This window comes from Motacilla alba, chromosome 4 (genome assembly GCF_015832195.1).
Source record: "Motacilla alba alba isolate MOTALB_02 chromosome 4, Motacilla_alba_V1.0_pri, whole genome shotgun sequence".
In the NCBI taxonomy this organism is placed as follows: Eukaryota; Metazoa; Chordata; class Aves; order Passeriformes; family Motacillidae; genus Motacilla; species Motacilla alba.
Window position 1 is genome coordinate 37,449,657 of NC_052019.1, and position 20,220 is coordinate 37,469,876.

Genomic DNA, 20,220 nt, shown 5'->3' on the forward strand with positions numbered 1-20,220 from the left:
TCTGGGTAATACTGAAGCGAGGCATTTGGGATCCCTGTCACATAATCCAATTATCGACCAAGCAATGATGAGAGGGGCTAACCCTCACAATCTCAGCATGGATCTTAAGAAGTGTGAGACAAAGATATCCATGTGCAAACCATCTCTATATGCAGCAACTATCACTTCATGATGTAATGAAATTATAAAATATGTTTGGGGAACATAAAAAATTTGTATCTGTAGCTTTCTGCAATAAAACACATTACTGCAGCCTCAGTCAATTACAAAGCCCTATGAGCTAGTGATAGAAAAACTCATTCTCTTGTGTCTCTTGTCTTTCTACTGCAAGGGAAAAATATTCACATAGGAAAAATAAACTGGACAGAGCAAAAGTATCAGCATCAGCATCAAAACTGCAGAGTCCTGTCTCAGGGACCTTCACATTTGTACCATGCTGTTTTTAATTAAGTTAGCAATTCTTTGTCTTTCATTTACACAAACACATAGAAGGGAAAAAAAAAGAATATAACATTTACCTGGACTACAGCAATAGCCAGGCTGGACATTTGTAATTCTGGATATTTGTAAAGGCTTTTTTTGCCCCCACCCCCAAATATTTTGTTTTGACTCAGGTGTTCTGTATGCAGGACCTACAGTCCCCTACTGTGACATATCATCAAATTCTTCTGTGACTTTAATAAAGCAAGGAGGAGGCTCATTACATAATCCCAATGGCTGTAGCTGCTGAAAGGATGCTTCTGCACACTCAGTTATTTCTTTATGCACATTTCCAGAGTGTTTGCTCATAACCAGCATTATGTTATGTGTTTTAGTGGAAGCTGAAGTCACACAGCTCTGTCTTCAGGGGCTGACTTGGCAACTTCACTCAGACAAGAATTTACTAGATAACAAAGTCTGGAAATATCACTAAAGTCCATTTTAGACTGTGTTGAGAGTTAAGTAAACATGATTAGCAAGGGAACCAAAAGGGTAGCTGTGAATTTCTGCTTCTGACAGAAAACACTGCTTATCTTACATTACTTCAGGGAGGAACAGTTAATTCCCAGTGAGCATTATAAAAGTAAACAAAAGTTGAAGTGTATCCAAAACTCAAAATTCTAAGCAATTTTAGCTACTGAGTAACATCTAAGTCAATATAACTATTTCCCTAAGTATTTAAAATACTACAGATATTAATTTAAAAAAAGACAACATGAAGCACTTCAGAGGACTTCTCACTTCTGTATAATCTCCAATGACAATTTTATCCTGTAAGAAGTTATGAAAATCCATGAATTTTAAAGATGTAATTAACATGCATGTTGGAGCAATTACTTGTCAAAAATAAAATCAGATTTTTCAGTAATATGTCCCATTTTGTATGTTTTGAATATTTAATTAGAAAATAAAAAGCATTTTTCTCAAAAGTGACACAACTGAAAATGTTACTAGTGAATTCTAAAAGCTGGAAAACAAAGATGCCTCCATTGTTTAGGTGAAATCAGAAGCAAACTGCTGCATTAAAGCTGTTGTCACTTGTGACTGCTTGAGCTTTCTCCCTGTGAGTATTACCAGGTCATTTTCTCAAAGGTAGGATGCTATCCAGCAGACATTTAACTTCCCCTAAACTACAACAGCAGCAATCCATTCCATTATGCTTTACCTTTTGAAATGTGCTGTTGATGCTTCAGTTTATTTACCCGTCAGGGAGAATGCACTGCTACTAAACCACAAAATTGCATCCTTTGACCAGATCACCACTTGTACACTTACTGCTATTCTTGAAACCTGGAGAGATTCTGCAGAGATACAAGGTTTGCTTACACAATTCCTATCACAGAAGCTGAACTAGCAAGAGGAGGCATTCAAGTACTGTGAATGCAGGTTCTCATTAGGAATCTATAGGCTTTAAGTTTAGTTAAGCTTACTTCCCTCATTCTCTCCCAAACTGAAAAACTAATAACATTGTACTGTACTTGCCAGCACCAATAAAAAGCAAAGAAATCCTTAGTTTAAGAAATTATTTACAGGGGGAAATTAAAAAGGAAACAAATACAGATAGGAATGGTGAAAAAATGCCAAAGGGTTTGCACAATGCATTTACTGGCAAGGTAATTTCATAAAGTCCAGGAGATAAACTTAGATAAATTGCAATAAGATCAGTACCTGTAAAAGTCTGGCACATATACTGCACAACAGTATAGTAGAGCATTTACTTCCAGGTTCTATGTCAGTCTCTAACACCAACAGAATAAGCAGAAAATTATATAATGAGAAAGTATCCTTCTGCAATCAGCGAGAAATTTTAAATACTATCCCATATACCACTTGCAGGTTCAGATATGTTTCTAATATTTTTCTACTTTATTTAGATATATTTAAAACGAGAACCAAAGTATTGCATGTTAAACTCTGCCATCTGCATGTTAAACATCTGCCACATTCACAAATTATCAGCAGCTTATAATTTGCATATGTTTCTTAAAAAGTATACAGAAACAGAAAGAAGATATCAGTAGAAACATTACAGTGGTCAAAATTGTTAGGGAGAAGGAGAAAGGGAGAAGGAGGGGAAAAAGAAAATTGGCAACTGTGTCTTTCAAGTAAATGTAAGAGGACACGAAAAGTGTTAAAAGGATAAGTGCACAAAATACAGATGAATTCCAGAATCAGGACAATGGCAATAAGAGAAAAAAATTTAAAAGAACGTGCAAGAAATACACTTTGCCTGTATAAAGGCATGTGTAGTATGTCACATAATGGGCAATACAGATAAATACATAGAATTCCACTTGTACTGAGTTGATGTTTCACAGTCTTGAAAATTAAAGATTTTGTACATATATCCAAACATCAGGAAGATCTTCTTTAATAAGTCTGTGATGAGCAATAACAATTAGTCAAAAGAAAAAAAAATGCAGTGCCTTTGAGAGGTTATAAGAGGGTTGCCAAAATCTCATCCTGGAAGCAAAATTCTCAGTGTTTACTAGGTGTCCAATTCCATTAGCTTCATACATGCTAATTATTTTTCTTACTAAATAGACAGCAGAGTTTGGCAAGAATACTTAAAGGCTTGACACAAGGTAACAGGCAGGAATTCTAGAACATTCCAGATATCAACCAAGTTAAGTTTTCATGAGTTTTTAATTTTTTTTAGACAAACACTACATACATACTATATATTATCAACTCTCCCAAAAGATAAGAGACTGATTATATTTCTAGTAAACAACTGTTCTACTTGATACTAAGGCTAACCCTTCATCATCCCCTGGAGACATTTCCAGCACCAGCGGTGTAACTATTGTGTGTAAATGCAGCTATCCTGGCCTTTAGCTTTGGGGCCTTTTCTGCCTTCCCTATGACTAATTTCAAACCAAATACTGAACTTTTTCTTTGCAGCCAAATTCTAGACTTGTGTTTCCAATTTGGTGTTTCTTATAGGATATAAACAGGGCCTCTGAAAGTGGTCCAGCCACTGTCTTTTAGATGGTTTTGTCATGTTCTAGAAAGCATCAATATATTTCCTTGACAGATATCTCTCCAGCATCACTCTCCCTCTGCTGGATAAGCCTTTTCCATTCCTACCTCCATAAAACCTCTAAGAGAGCAATAAGGCTTCTTAGAACAAGAATAAGGCTGACAGAGCAGGACCTGAAGCACTTGCTCAATTCTTAGGTATTCTTTGGTATATTTAGTTACCTCTATTGATTCTGTTTATGACAGAAAAAAATAGTATATGTCAATTCTGTAGCTAAGTTTCACAGACGCGCACTGAACCAGAAAAAAGCAAATGCCACTGAGTTCCAACATCTTATTTTTGTCACCAGAAAACATTTCTTAACACAGAAAATTTAAATACAGTTAATATAAGTAAATTCAAGAGATAATGGCAGATATCTGAGAACAAGGATGAAAACTTGAAATGACATACAAGAAAAATTTAGTAGTACCATAACAGATAGAAGAAGCTATCTGGAAACTATCAGACAATTGAATAAGTTTAATAAAAAAAGAATCTAGCATGTGTTAGGAGGGAACAGAAAAATAATAAAATCAAGTAGCTTTATAACTATGTGAGTTTATGATTAAACTTCATGAGCTAGCACCCTGTCCAGCAAGTTCCTTACTCAAGGATGGGTTCACACATCTGCAGAGCTTTATTTAAAGCATAGGCATGACCAGCTGCAGGTAGATGGGTAGGACTAATTGCAGATGGTTTGTATGATAAGGAAAATTCCAAGAACAAATTTATTAAAGGGTAGGCACTGGGAGTTTGAGGGTAGCCAGCACCTGAACTTCTGTTTAACAAGTTTATCTTGTGTTTAGATAGTTTACCTACTTTTTTGGCTATATATTAAAAATCATGAAGTAAATTAGCTATTCAGAAATTATCCTTGCTAAAAATATTCTCAAATTACCTTCTTTTTTTTTTTTTAATTTATTCAAGGCCAGAATAATAAAACAATTACTAATCAGTCCTCATATTGTTGAAGATTTCAAGCTGAAGTCATGTAGCTTTGAGATCCCATTCAAACATAATAACTATTTAACCCAACTACCATTCACATAATTAAGCTTGTCTATCATAGAGAACTGTAGTGTCCATATTTTGAAGTTCATATTATCAAAAGGAACTTTACCTATCTGGACTCTACCAAACACATTTTCCAAAGAAAATGAGGATTGGCAGAACAAGCTTTGGCCCATTCCTCTCTCTGCCTCATAAACTGATATTGGTTCATCTTTTATTTCAATTTGTTGACTAATTAAACATCATAAAAAGTACTGTCAGAACCTGTACAAAAGGGACAAGCAGATTTTATAAAATAAATATTCTAAAATAAATATTGATTGTATTGTAGTTTTCTAAAATAAATATTGCGTTTTTCAATATTAATCAATTTTCATGTCAAATCTCGGTTGAGTAAGGACTTCCAGTCTCTCATTTTGGATTAGAATACTAAGTGCTGTATGCAGGAGTTTTTTTTTAATTTCTCAACAGACCTGGGTGCCAAAGGAAGTATCAGTGCAATCTTCTGTTGTATTAGTTAAAAGTTCTTCGCCTGAATCAGATGGGACCTTTCTCTAGGAAGTCACTCGGAAGGCAAAGATGACAGATATACTATCACTGAGACTTTAAAATTTAGTTTTTCCTGAAAACCAAATCCAGAATTATGAACACCATCTGTTTCAGCTTTTCATCTTCATCTTTTACCTTCTACAGTTGGAGTGAGCAGTCCTGGCAAATGGGTTTAGCTGTATCAAGACAGAGTAAACAAAGGTGGTTCAAACCAAAAATTATATCCCTTCTCATCTACCTTCCTCCTCATAACCAGCATAAGTTGATATATTTACAGTTTCAAAATTATGTGTAGACTGGATATTTACACAGTCAGGGATGAAAGAATACTAAGGGAAATGTGGCTGCATGCCATATTCAAAGCCACGTAAAAATTAAGTACATATGACGATTAGACTGCAAGGATTAGCATGCAGGGAACAATTAAATCATTTTGTTTGAGAGTTCTATCCTGTGATACGAAGAGAATCCTTGAATATTTCTGCAGGAACTTTCTATCCCAAAGCACACTGAGAACGTCTCAGAAAATGCTGCATTTTTGAGGAACTGACCACTTGGATTTCCTCTGCTTGATAATTTCCAAGTATTAAATCCACCCAGTTATTTAGGCAAGAAGGAAAGAAACTAACAAAAATCAACAGAAATGTTTAAAGAATCAAAATGTTTCATTTCAATGCTTTTAGTTCATGATTACCAGAAAACTATCCATGAACTGTTTGCAGATGGATAGTACAACATTTCCTGCTATATTTTCTGGTTCAAAGGTGCATCATAAACTGTTGGCACAGTATTCTACTCAACCTTGTTACAGAAAAACCAAATTGCCTTAAATACATAATCCACCCCCCAGTCCCAACATTTGCTGTCCTTTTCTTAGAAAAAAATTCCACTCTTGGTACCTTGAGGAGCTGGTGGTGTTGGTAACAAAGGTATGAGAGAGGCAACAGAGCTATCAAGCAATTCTCAGGCAGAAAAAAGAGGAAGAACACTCTTGGAGGCACTAAAGATTTTTCCAAGTTTAAAGCATGTGTTTAACTGAAAGCTTAAAACGCACAGGCTCAAGCAAGTGGCTGAACTTGTGCACTTGTAGCCCAGAAGACCAACCACATCCTAGGCAGCACCAAACGAAGCATGATCAACAGCTTGAGGAAGCTTATTCTCCCTCTCCTACTCCATTCTTGTGAGTCCCCACCTGCAGTGCTGCATCCAGCTCTGGGGTCCCCAACATAAGAAAGACATGGAGCTGTTTGAACAAGTGCAGAGAAGGCCACAAAGATGCTCAGAGGGCTGGAGCACCTCTCCTGTGAAGATGGGCTGAGAGAGCCAGGGTTGCTCAGCCTGGAGAAGGTTCTGGGGAGACCTCAGAGCAGCCCTTCCAGTACCTCAAGGGGGCCTGTGGAAGTGTGGAGCAGATAGGACATATAGGAGTAATTATAGTGATAGGACAAGGAGTAACGGCTTTAAACTGAAAAGGGGTAGATTTAGATTAGATATAAGGAAGAAATTCTTTAATGTGAGTGTGGTGAGACACTGGAAAAGGTTGCCCAGAGAAGCTGTTGCAAGCACCATCCCTTGAAGCATTCAAGGCCAGGCTGGACGGGGCTTTGAGTAGCCTGGTGTAGTGGAGGGTGTCCCTGCCCATTCCAGGGGGACTGCAACTAGGTAATCCTTTAGGGTCCTTCCAAATAAAACCATTCTATGATTCTATTAATTTCCCTCATGTCCCTGCTTGTCCTATAAACTGGATTATTTTCAGTGTTAAAGTACAAATCTGAAAAAATACCAAAGTCCTGTGTGCATACCATGATGGTGGCACAAACGGCATATGTATTTTGTAACTGTTTCAAGGATATTTGACTTTGCTGGTTAAAATACTGATTAGCTTTTATGTAGGCAGGATGTACACTTAGGTGCCTCAACCTACTTGGGTCAGAAAACATCAGTGCCAAAAGGAGAAAAAAACAACAAAAAAAAAATGTATCACCTTTAACCTCTCTTGTTTTTCACATCTATTGTTAGAAAGATATTCAGACTTCTATTGCTGCAGATTTTAAAAGGCTTAAAGTTCATTTGTGATTACCCTTTGACACTATCTTAACAAAGACACAAGTAAAAAGGAAATTTCTCAGCAATAACTGCCACTGGTTGTGGGTCATGGCTATTCCTTGATCTGAAATAGGCAGTGAAATGTGACTTTCAACCTATTTTTCATAACACTTCCTATTTCCTCTCTTCTGTCTTCCAGTGGTCTCAGAGATTTTCACAGTGATCCAAGATCACAAAAAAAAGACATCTAATGCCTTGCTTTAAACTTACTGTTATCTACTGCATTCAGTCCACAGGTGTACCAGGAGAAATTATAACACTTCATATTCCTTTTCAGGATTTCCACCTTTTTGCATAAGAAATGAGTCTGAGAAAATGGGGAAAAATCCTATTTCTTAGTATATTCTCTCATAAAGCCTCCTCTATTTTCATATATTATTTGTTATTAGTAAATTATAAACCCTAGTCCAAGAGCCTGATGACATGGAAATGCTTCACAAAACTTTTCCTCGTTTTAAATCAATTTCTGTTGAAAATGTATTGCTATAGAATGAGAGGAAAAAAAGCATTAAAGATGAAACATCCATATATTAATTGTGGAAACAGATGCAGAAAATGCTCTGGACTTGCACTATTATCAAGGGATTAACCTCATGTGCAGTTATCCTGCTTTACATTTTAGCAAATTTAGTTAGCATTAGTTATTTCTACTACAGTAGAAAGTATCTGTAGATCAAGGTTTAATTGAGGGTAGACTTTAACACCAAGATAAAGATCCAAAGGTCCTTATCAACCTTGAAAGGGCAGAGCAGATGAAACAAAAGAAATGGATATGGATAGACCTTTGCTCATAAATGTAAAGCTACGTGAATCATTGAACTGTTGCCTATTCTCACATATTGTTTTTCTATCCAGCTCTTCTCAATGTATTCTAAAAAGTTTCTTGCTGCTTGTAGATATAAAATACAATTATTATAGAAATAATAAACTCCCTTTAAGCTTATACTCTTTGTGGTCATTGTATGTGGCAGACTCCAACACAAAGAGGCTGAACATGACACAATTGCAGAGAAGCTCTCCGGTCAGGTGGTAGAGTTCTAGACAGGAAGCTCTGGCACCACATTTTAGTTACACTGAGTCTATGAACTTAAAAATAATGGCTTGTTATAAGGCCAACAAACATCACACAGGTACATCCAGTAACCATATGAACACCATCCTTTTTTCTCTTACTGTTTTAACAGACACATGGAAAAATAACAGTAATACCAAGCCACTTGAATGGAAGTTTTTCATTTGAAACCACAGACATGTTATATAAAGTCCTACAGAAGAGCCTTGTGTCTTTTTTGCAGGCATTCACACTGAGGATTATAAGGGGTTTAAGGCAGAACCTTCATACACAGACTTCACACTGAAATTACTATTAACACCATTTGCCTGATTTTGAGAGACGCAAAATATCTTAACATACATTGCTGGGGATCTTCTGGAACCTCATCTGTGCACTACACCATTATGGACTGAAAAGAACAAGGCACAGTAATAGTAATAGCTCAACCTCCTCAAATAGGTCACTGCAGCAGAGATCAGAATCACAGAAATCAGGGGGTTTTGTCTCAGTTCAACAGTCCTTTTACTCTACAAAAACTCATGTTGCAAACAAGGTATTATGAAATATTGTGCCTTTTAACCATATTTAAATTTATTGTCTTTAAGATTTCACTTTAGCAAAATACCTGGTGTTGACTACTTCATCAAGTAATTCTATATATATATATTTTCCCAGTATTTTTATATTGTCCTATTAAACTCTTTTAAATATTCTTAGCACCAGACTGAAGCAACAACTAATGATGCCTTAAGGATTACTAAACTGTCTGTAACCACGATCTCAATGTTTTTAGGACTTTAAAAACACTTTTCAAGCCTGAAAACAACTACAGTAACTCTCTGCAGCATGTCCACTCTTGCATTAGATTGAATTGAGATAAATCATTATTTATAGGTGTTGGTTACAGCTACATTACCAAGATGCAAATGTATTTCGTACTTCAAGAAGGTACTCAGTCTCTCCCTCTTGTTAAATTAAAAATAATAATAAAAAACACAAAACCAAAACCAGCCTCTCATTCCCAAACTCTTTGCAGTTACTTTTAGTCTTGGCTGAAGAAACTGTTTTCAGAGAGTTCACAGATAAAACTGTTAGGTAATTTATAATTTATGATAAACTTGAAAGCAAAAGATTATTTTGGAAATTTAAAACCAGTCTTCCTGAAAAATAAACCTATTAATGATTTTCGGAAGCTTAAAGCTCTCTCCATAGTTAACAATTTAGAAGTTTAAATAACTTTAAAAAATGTTATAATAAGTGTGCTTGCTCTTATTCACTGCTAGTATGTGCTGATTCTACCATCTCTATGGACAAAAAAAAATTCCACAGATGAGTTCTTTTCAAGAGAGATCATTCTCATGGTTGAGAGCTACTTTAGTACTCAGCTAATTTTAACATCATTATTTTGTTCACTTTTACTAAGGAAGCAGTTTTCCAAATGCTGAAAGCTGATTTCAAGTGTCTGCAGTCAGGCATTTATTTTTCTCCTCTTGTTGGCACTCTCCCTTCCTTATGCTATCACTGTGCTTGGGAGCAAAATACTTGGCTGAGGAGAAGGCAAGATTTCAATTTCTGACAGCAGCACAGACTTACACTTCCTTTGACCAAGCAAAACATGTATCTCGACTGCAGTCAAGATCAGGCTCTTGTGCATCAAGTGCTGTTAATTGCAAAACAGAGGAATCAAGTGTAATTACACTAGGGATTCCAAGGTCATCAATTTGAACATCAGCAACTGAAAGGACTTTTGCAATAGCATCCCTCTCACGTTACTGTATTTTATGTTGACTCTTTGTTTATAAACAAAACAAATTTTGCACACATAGCAGTGACCATTATACAATGTTTACACCACATTCTTTCCCTTATCTCAGGCAACCTTGCTTCTGGGAAAGAAAGCTCTGGGGTGAAATTTCTTTTTTACTGCTCTGCTGGAACCGCCATCTCCTTTCTTCACGAGTGGGTCTTGCAACAGATATGTATGCTGGGTACAGGACCACCTCCCTCCCATACGCACAACCACCACCATATATATACTGTTACTTCACTACTCTGTCTTTCTAGTTCTTCCATTCCTCCTTCCCTTCTACAGTTGCCAGACTGCTTAGAACGACAAAGAGCAACTAAAAGAAAAAGCGGTGAGTAGAAAGGGAATACTGTCGGCTCGCTGTCTCAAATGTGTTTTAGTGCATTTAAATTCAACATGAATGCTAAAATAACAGCATTTTTATATTTTGCAAGTTTCCTGTAAAAACATGGAATAAAGCAAATGACCTAGCTTTAGCTTGAAGACCATGTTTCATGCTTCTTCTTAAACACTTTTTTATAATTTACAATTCCTTCCAACTATTGATGCAAATGAAATAAAGTAGCATTTTAGTTCATCATGTTCCAAATATTCTTGAGGGAGATGGAAAAGAGGAGTCTGTGCAATGTTAAAATCAAACTATAAGTTAACAGGGAGCATAAGGTATCACCATTAACAAAAGGTAAAAATGTTACTGTAACTTTTTTACCACTCATTTCTCTGTCCTTTCCTAGAGCTTTGCCTTCTCAGATTTTTAGCTATAAAAGAGCTATTGTAATCTGGCTGAAAGCAGAACAAGATATGTGTTATACATAAACATAAGAAATAATCAAAACATTACACACCTGAATATCCACTGACTGCACAAACTCAAGCACATGCAGAAAAAAAAAAGACCCAACCAGTGCTGAAACAGAAATAGCATCCAAAAATCTCAGGCCACTGTGATCTTTAGGTACAGTGAATAGGGAAAAAAAAGGCATGGAGCAACAGCCACTACAGTATTTCTATTTGTGACTCTATCTTAAACCTCTCTAAAGGAATTGGGATATAGAATGTACTTCTCTTTGATGCAGCACTATGAAAAGGAAACAAGTGCCTGTCTCCTCTATTCAGCTCTTCGGCACATAAATCACAGCAGCAGGAAGACTGTTTAAGGGACAGGCACCATGACTGTCCATTTGCCTAATGCTAAATTGCTTCAGGCAAAAATTTGCTGTCAACAAATACCAAGTTTATAGGAAACAAAAACACTCAAAAATACTCACAGCTTTGGTTTGGCAAGCACAGGTGGTGGCTCTTTTGTGGGTGAAAGCAAGACAGCTGGAGGTGGGATGGATTTATCACCATTTGGCTTGCTGTTAATCATTCCATTTACTCCATGAAGAGGATGAATGCCATTTGATTTTTCCTCAGATGAACTGAGCTGTTGTTGAAGGTCTATCACACCAGGTCTCAACTCAGTGTTGTTTGCTTGGTGGGTATCTGCAAGTTTCTTAGGAGGAAGCTCAAGAGAGCTAATTTCAACTGGTGGAAGTGGTGAGAAATTATGGAAGTCATCACTAGAGCATTCCAAGTTGGCTAAAAGAAATAAAAAAGAATGTGTATTCAACAAGTCATAGACAAAGTACATGGTAAATACAAGGTGTATTTTCAGTTTGTTAAAGGTGAAGTATCTTTGGTTTTATAAAGGTGTTTTTCTAGTCTTCCTATTGATAATTTATGCTGAATTAGATGAATGGGTGGCTATTCATTTTCTGAGAGTGCCTCTTACAAAAGGCCCAACTAGAAACCTTAGGGACCTCTCTAAATCTATTTCAGGAATCAAGGCACTAACTGAGATTGACAGGTATGGACAACAACAGCTAAAACAGAACTTCCTCTTCCTGGAGTTTCAGGATCACTGAGGAACAAATAATTTAAAAATGCTGAAGAATGCATGTATACATGGCAAGTTTGCAATGGCAGCTGGGTTAGTGCATCCCACAACAATATACATGGAAACATATCACAAAATTAAACATATCATGTCACAGTATTTTATTTTACAGAAGGCCACCTCTAGTAGCATAGTTTCATCTCTTTAATTTTGCCTCTGCTGCCATCTAGTCTTGAACCCTAATGCTTAAGATATGCCAGGCTTGTGGCAGAACTTTAAACATGTATTTCACATTAATAAAAATATTAAACCAGGAAATGACCATAAGAAACACTCGGTTTGCTTTATATGAATGCACTGAGGTTGACAAACCCCATGTCTTACAACAGCCATTTTCCACAAAGAAAGCAGACTGACAACTTCACAGGTAAGTTAATTATGTAAGACTTATGACTAAAAGCTTTTCTTTCTCTTTGTCACATACCTGAGCAGACAGTTAGTTGTGCACTGCTTGTTACTGAACCATGTTCATTTGTTGCTGTGCAGGTGAAAATTCCTGAATCTTCAGGAAAAGTTTCTGCTATTACAAGTGTACATATCTCTTCTGGAAATAAACAGAAAAATAAAGTGCATCATAAACTATTTAAAGGACCATGTAGTGTTTTTTACACTGTATGTTAAAAGGGCACCAGAAAGTAGACTTTTACTAAGGAATACTGTGAGAACTGCAGAAGAACTTCCAACATAAATGGCTTTAAGGAAAATCATTTTGTGTCTGAGACAAGTAAATTCATCAAGCTAAGTTTTCAAAACCAGCTTGAATAGTAATTTTGCAGTTACAAGTCTGTGCAGTCATTTTACACAACATGTTTTTTTAATACAGAATAGTATTAATTAATACAAATGAATGTAACAATTTCCAGAAACAATTATCTTTGCAAGCTCTTTTTGTGTCTCTAAATAACATCATCAGTACAAATGTCACACAATTCTTTCTTTATTTCTCTGATATTTTTTTCTGTATTTAATGCAACTTCAGAGCAAATCCCATTTCAAGTAAAGCTAGAAAACCACTTCCAATTAGCTCTTCTGTATATACTAACCAGAATTAAAAACTCCAGATGCATAAATATTCCTCTTATGCAGAGTTTGGGAAAATGATTTCTGTCTCTGTCAGCACAGCAGTGAGAATTGATACATCAAAAATATAATAAAAAACAGCATCCCCAAAACCTCTTCTGAAAGCTGTGATAGATATATTCTGTTTTAAATTTGTTCATTCTACTTTGATAAGCCATGGTATAGGCGTTGATTATACCAGGATTTCTGTCAGGAAATTTGTGTGAAGTATATTAGGTTGGGTCCTACAGTAACTTTGACAAAATCAATTTTACCCATTTATAATGGGCACACTAAAGTGTTTAGGCATATTTTTTCCAGTTTCTTCTAAGAAGTCAATTTATTTTATCTCTATTTGTAATGGTACGGTATTTTTAAACATGTCACAATACAGATGATTTAAATAATCCTACTATTTACACAACCTACAGATAAAATTTTATACCTTTTTATACCTAAAATTTTATACCTATACCTGTACCTATTTTATACCTATAATGCTACATTGTAGGTCTCCTCAATTAATTCAGAGTTTCTTTACTTTATGCTGATTTTTAGTCTCAAAACCAAAGCAGAGAAGTTTTATAACATTCAGTTTAATTAAAAAAAAGAAAAATGCATTTTGCAATTTGGACACTTACACACACTCCCATATATTGTCACAAAATCAGCTAATAAAAGCATACTGTAAAATGAGGAAAAGTACTTTAGAATCTAATAACTTCCATATGAAAATTATTCTGTAGAAGAGGTTCAGTAAGGTCAGCTTCACTTCTTATAGTTCAAATACAAAAACATTTTCAAATAGCGGTTGTTTGTTTTTTTTCCCCCCTGTGGAATGACAGACCACTGTCTCATTTAGACAGTTAACAAAAAAGTTATGAAATTTTTCCAATTATAAATGATAATGTATCCAAAAGCTTCCTGTACTGGAAATGGGCTAAAAATGAATGACTGACTAAATATTTGGCTCAGAGTTGGTTTTCAGACAGCAGAACATGCCTTTTTTTTTGGCATCGCAAACCAGTCATTCTGCGTAGCTCCAAGAGTCATGTCTGGTAACATTGTAGCACGTTGGATCTTATCTAACACAGATGAAGATTAATGACTCATGAAAGGTCTTATCAGGAAAGTAATGGGTAACACAAGCTAGTTTTTGAACTACTGAGATCAGCTTTTTTTAGAGCCTTGGTGTGTCATAAGCAGTTGAAGCTGTATTGTTAACCACACGTGCGTACTCCTGGACTGAACTGACTCTGGGGATGTAATCTTATACAGGCAGCATTCTAGTTTCCTGTTCATTTAACAGCAGAATGCTGAAAGCTGGGTCTTTCAGGACTGCAAAAGAAGATCACTCCACCAGGCTGAGAACTGCTCTCTGAATGAGGTCAAAGGCAATATAAAACACAGCAACCAGAAGTAGTCCTATTTTTCAAACAGCAGAGCTAATTAATGCATAACATTCTTCCAGCTTTTTAAGTGTGCAAAATGATCACATGAGAAGAACCAATCTTCACTCTTCAGTGACAAAAGAATTCTAATGGATTCTACAATGATGTGCTTTGCTTACTGATGGTATGTTTTAAAATTATATATGGTAGATTGCAGCAATCTTTGTGAAAAATTTCAAAGTAAATTAATAATGAAAATAATCAGAGATTAAAATTTAGTCTTTTCAACAAGACGAACAAACTGCAACACATTGTGATCAATCATAAGAAAACTGGCTAAACTGAAAACATGAAATTCCTAAGAACAAATCAAAAGGCAGCATGGGCAAAAAGCACATGTGAGCAACACATTGCTATCTTCTTTATCGGCTTTCCTCCTCCTAGCCAAGAATCACTCACCCCTTGCTAAAAGGCTTACTACTGTGGAACACATAGAAATGAAATACTAATTTGGCAAAAGAAAGGATCTTTCAAGATTTCCATAACACACTCTGGATATACTCAGTGTTCTGAGTATTTTTCTACCTTTACATCCTGACTTACGTAATTATTTTACTTTCTGGTACTGTGCTAAGCGGAATCAGAAGATTTGAGGGAAATAATGTCTGTTCTACTTCCTGGCGTTCATCAGCTGACAAATAACTTCATCACAGAAATGTGTTCCAGAAAGCAGCTCTGAAATGCTGTTCTCAGGGCCTTAAAACATATTTAACACTTGACTAAATGAATACAAAAGCATTTTGTTCACTGAAACATGTAAAATGCTTAGGCATGCAAGTACTTGACTGTTTTGTCAGTTATTTAGAAAGAACGATTACATTTTACACAGCAATTCTTTCGCTTTATGGCTCATGAGTCCATTAGGAAGAATAAACTTTGGTAAGAGAGAAAACTGTTGCATTTTAACAAAGTTTATTACTGGCAATGTGTTTACATCAGAATGTTTCTCTGTATTACATTAAAGGTAGAGCAGTTCTTATATCTGCAACCTCATCCCTGAATGTAACCATTAGCTTCCTCCACTGTAATCCACACACAGCTGGGGAAATAAGTACAGTCCCTTGCTGGTAGCTGTTCATTCCCATGCAATGAACAGATAAATTTCAGAGCTGTAGGTTCAAAGCCGTAAGTTTTCTGATACACAGGGACAGTGGGAAGTCACAATTGTGGTTTACTGCTAAAAATCCAACAAAACAGAACTCTGCCAACTCGTAGACAACTTGTGTCTTTTTCTGCCTCATGTTCCACAAGTGCTTAACTCTAGTTAAACTCAAAGCAATAGGCCCATCAGGTTACTTTTCATCTAGGTATCTGTGCATTTTTATATAAAGAGAATAGAGAAGAGTGAAAATAGAGAATAATGTTCAGAGTAGCCTAATAAACAGAAGTATAGCGGACCTGTAGACGCCTTAGCTTGCAACAACATAACAAAAAATGCATTCAATTTGCCTGTTTCTGATGATCGCCTTCCCATACACCTTTATCCAGTCAGATAGCTGTTCTGGCTTATTTAATAGGCTTTATGTTACTCAAGGAATGAAAAGTTTATAGAAGATGCACAAAACTGACTATGTTGGAAGATATCTCAAGCAGCACCTACAAAACACCGATATGAAAACCGAAAACCAGCAAATGTGATTGTGAGCAATAAAATGCAGTTTTAGGGTGGAGAGCCTAGGTTACACAATATCTAATCAATAACCAAGATGTCTGCTATCTAGCCAGATTGGGTACAATAAATGGGAACACTACTACGGCAACAAAAACTTTAGCCCCCAAAACATCGTTCAGGTTTGAGGAGAAATTAATCCATTTATCACTGTCAAGGAAAAGTTTATGCTAAAGCATACCCTAAGGCAGTTATGATACTGTAGATGCCTAAGCCACTTTGAAGTTAAGTTAGGTATAACTATGAATATTAATGCGTTCCAAAAAGATTTAAATGTTTATAGTCAGAGAGGAATGACAGTGGTGGGGTTTTTTAAAATCACGTAGTACAAAACAGATCAGTTTTTTAAAATCACGTAGTACAAAACAGATCAGTTGTTTACTTTGAATTTGGAAGCATCAACAAGCAATGATAGTTGCAGCAATCAGACTTAAGATGAGGACACTGACAGGGGCAGAATTCTGTAGGTGTCTTGGGAGCACAGAGTACAATTGAAAATTTAATTGACAAGCAATAATACATAAATTGATCAGACCACCTTAAATGAAGGGGAATTTTAGCCTATTTTTAGTTTTTCTCTTAATCTGACTTCTTGAGATATGACTTATACAAGATTGCTCTCTCCAAGCCCTTGTTTGCTTCTCAGCAGTCAAAGAAGAAGACAGATCCTTAGTCCTAACTCTCTTGTTTTCACTAAAGAGTGCAAGGATCTGGCATGCATGCTAACCTACCAAAGCTTTTATGTTTTGAATTTTGAATTTCATCAGCTACCAGAAAGGTGATTTTCTTGGTGCAGGGAAGCAGTAAGGATTTCTGTAACATTTGCCATGTACTTTCAGTTTCAAACGTTATGTAGAAATAGGGGGGGATTTCTAAAGGAGTTACTTAACTGGAGTGGAGACTCTGGAACACAGCAGTTAAACAGGAAACAAGAAAGCACAATCCAAGAGAAGTGATAACTATCTTTTGAGATGTGTTTTGTGAACATACACAGTATTGTGCTTAGGAAAAAAAAACATGTATATGTGGCAATTCCCTGGCAATTTAAGCAAAATTACTTCATACAGTTTTCTTCTTACATGCTGTTAGATAATCATTCTAGTGTAATTCAATACAGTTTGTGGCTGTCTCCAGACAGCTGAGTAATGGTCAAAATATCAACAGCTGGCAAGTGATTCCATGGGATTTTTCATTCTCAGGCAGCCTGTTTTTGAAGGATTCAATCAGTATAAAGTCAAAATGTCCAAGAAAGAAGTACAGAACAGGTAATTTGACAAACTGTGATGTTGGCTTTGAGTAATCTGACTAGCTATTAATTCACAAAGCAGTCTGGAGGGATTTGCAATGCAAACTGATTTCTGTCTAGACAGAAAAAGGAGTGCAAAACACATTAGAGTAGATAGAGTGTAACAAAAAAAAGTAGCCAAAAAACCCCCTTTGCTTCCTAATTTCTTACCTGTGTGAGTTCATTGAATATTTTTCCTTTAAATCATTAGTGCTGACCTATCAAAGGACAACCAATATTATTGATTGCTATAGTGTTTATTGATGGTTGGATTTAGGTTGACAACCAGTATCAATTACATCATTTACAATTTATGTAAAATTCCATGGATGTTTTACACTTCAAAAAATTTTTAGAAAACATGTCCATCTTTCAAAATTCTGAATACTTATCTAGCTTATGCATGTTTCCATGTCAATCTTGCATATGCATTAACCATCTGCGTTGAATATCAGTTATGTGTTTGCTCATGAAAAATTTCCTCTGAAGGCATTGTTTAGTCTGGCTTCTAAGAGTTTGAATTACATCACAAACCAGTGCTGCATCTACTACATTTCTGATACCCACATCCAACTTCCTGTTGTACAAATTTTAAGATTTTTCATGACATCCTAAAACCCAGTGTTACTTATAACTAGTGGTACTACTAATATACAAAACATTGCTCATTATTTATGCCAAAAGGAAATATTTACATTTTGCCCAAACTTTATTTACATTCCCTTTGCACGCACAGTGTCAATTCCTACACAAATAAGCCAGTAAGTGCACTGTCATTAATTTCTGTAGTGTGGAAAACACTGCACTATTTAAGATACTAAATTATTTAATGGGGCTTAGTAGGAAAAGATAAGTGCACAAATCTTAAGGGATAGTATAGTACTTAGGTCAATGATTCCAGGGAGAACAAAATACCAAACTGAAATTTCACAGAACGAAAGCACAGGAAGGTGCTCATAAATATATATTGCAACACAATTACAAGCATGAAAAAAGAAAAAAATCCAACAACAAACCAGCCAGACTGCAGTCAGGTATTCACTACTGTTATGTCTACAAAACTGCAACAATACAGATACCAAAACTGTTTTGAGATGTCTTCCTATTTTTGTCTCGCCAACTCCCTTGAGAATGATATGAGATACCTTGACGTTAAACAACTTTTCTATACTTGAGAAGACTCAAGAAATGCACCTCTCACGTAAGAATTCATTCCCTAGTACCCTTTAGAAGACCTCGGGTGTCTTCTCTCAGGGCCTGCAAGCTCCCCAGAAATGGGAAGGAGAATGTTCAGCACTTTCAACATGATAGTGCAGATATGCGAGAGGGCTGGCAAAATGATGATCTCTTTGGACTCAGAATCTCACCTTCTGTTTCCTGTTTCAGGCAGCAGTTATGAAAGCAAGTTGATAGTTTCATGAACTAATACCTACATTTTTACTTATTCCACAGCAATAACTGTCAGAGACGTTATACAAACCTTGCAACTAACAATATGAAAATTAGTTGTTTATGAAAAATATCTTCTAGCACTCAACTATTCACATAAAGGAAACCTTTTCTTTCTAGCAAAAAAGTGCTTGTCCTTTCTACTAGATGGTTGCATTCCTACTCTAAAATATTTAGTTCATCTAGCATTATACACATTAGGTTTATTAAAGAGGACGAAAGGGTAAAAAAGTTACCAAAACTAAGCAAACATTCATGACTATGAGTTTTGACAGAAGAATCTTACATTGCATATTAAAAACTTTAAGATAGGCTGGCAAATTTATACTTCTTAGAAACTTTTGGGTAAAATTTCACTCGTTTCAGATAATATCTATCATTTTAAAGGACAAATTGAACACAGTTCAAGTGATTTTGTAGGAAAGAAGGTCCTAGTAAGAAGGAACCAGATATACTAGCTATGATTCTGATAATGTTGGTAGATTAAATCTAGAAAAGATTTTGCTACTTTGACAGGACAAATGTTCCTCTGAGAAGGGGAAAAAATCAACCTATTGATCAGATTGTTTTTTCTTTTTAAGATACCAAGAAAATAGCTAAACTGGGAGACTTATTCTGTAATATGTATTACAGGAAAATATTCTAAGAAATATATAGAATAAAACTTATTTCAAGACAAACATATTATCTTTTACTTATTTTCGTATCCAAAGTTTGATATGATATTGAAACCCTCTTCAAAGTGTTTTGTACCCTAACTTACAATATTTAAACCCTAGAGTTTTTGTTATGACTATAAAATACTAATAGCCAACTGCTAGCACTTGGATATGTTTTAATTCCTCATTAGAGGCTGATTTGGTTTTCCAATACTCTTCTTTCCTTCATATGGCTCACATTTCCAGCCTCCACAAATCAAATCATTCAGTCACACTTATTCAGGGCATCAGCTAATGCTAGAGCTGATGATGTTGCACACCATGGTTAATAGTGTTACCTGTTAGGATAGAGCATGCACACCTGTGTGTGTATGCAATCTATATATGTATAATGGACATGAAGTAAAATAGCTGTATAAAAATTTTGTGAAGTAGCAAGAAAATTAGTGAATAACTGACAAAGAAAATATTTTTCCCTCTTCCTCTCATTTCCATGAAAACTGAAGGAAAGCTGCACTTTTCCTAGCCTGTATGCCCATAGTCACAGTGCTACTTTACAAATATCTCTCAGCTGCTAGGTCTGTCCTGCCTGTCAATTCAACCCCTCAGAGTTAAAGCATCCCCCCACTACTAGCATCCTTCAGAGACAATCTTTGGAAATACTCAGATCCAAGATA

At 35.7% G+C, this 20,220-nt stretch overlaps 1 protein-coding gene across 8 annotated transcripts in view; it reads right to left on the bottom strand.

Moving 5' to 3' along the window:
• The window catches only part of PALLD (palladin, cytoskeletal associated protein), a 187,620-nt gene that overhangs the window by 94,690 nt on the left and 72,710 nt on the right, over positions 1–20,220 (bottom strand). For all 8 annotated transcript variants that reach the window (XM_038136178.1, XM_038136182.1, XM_038136179.1 and 5 more), the window contains 2 exons: positions 12,396–12,515; positions 11,301–11,613 (listed from right to left, as the gene is read on the bottom strand). In XM_038136178.1, coding sequence (XP_037992106.1) covers positions 11,301–11,613; positions 12,396–12,515 — 433 coding nt within the window. The remainder of the gene's footprint in view (positions 1–11,300; positions 11,614–12,395; positions 12,516–20,220) is intronic.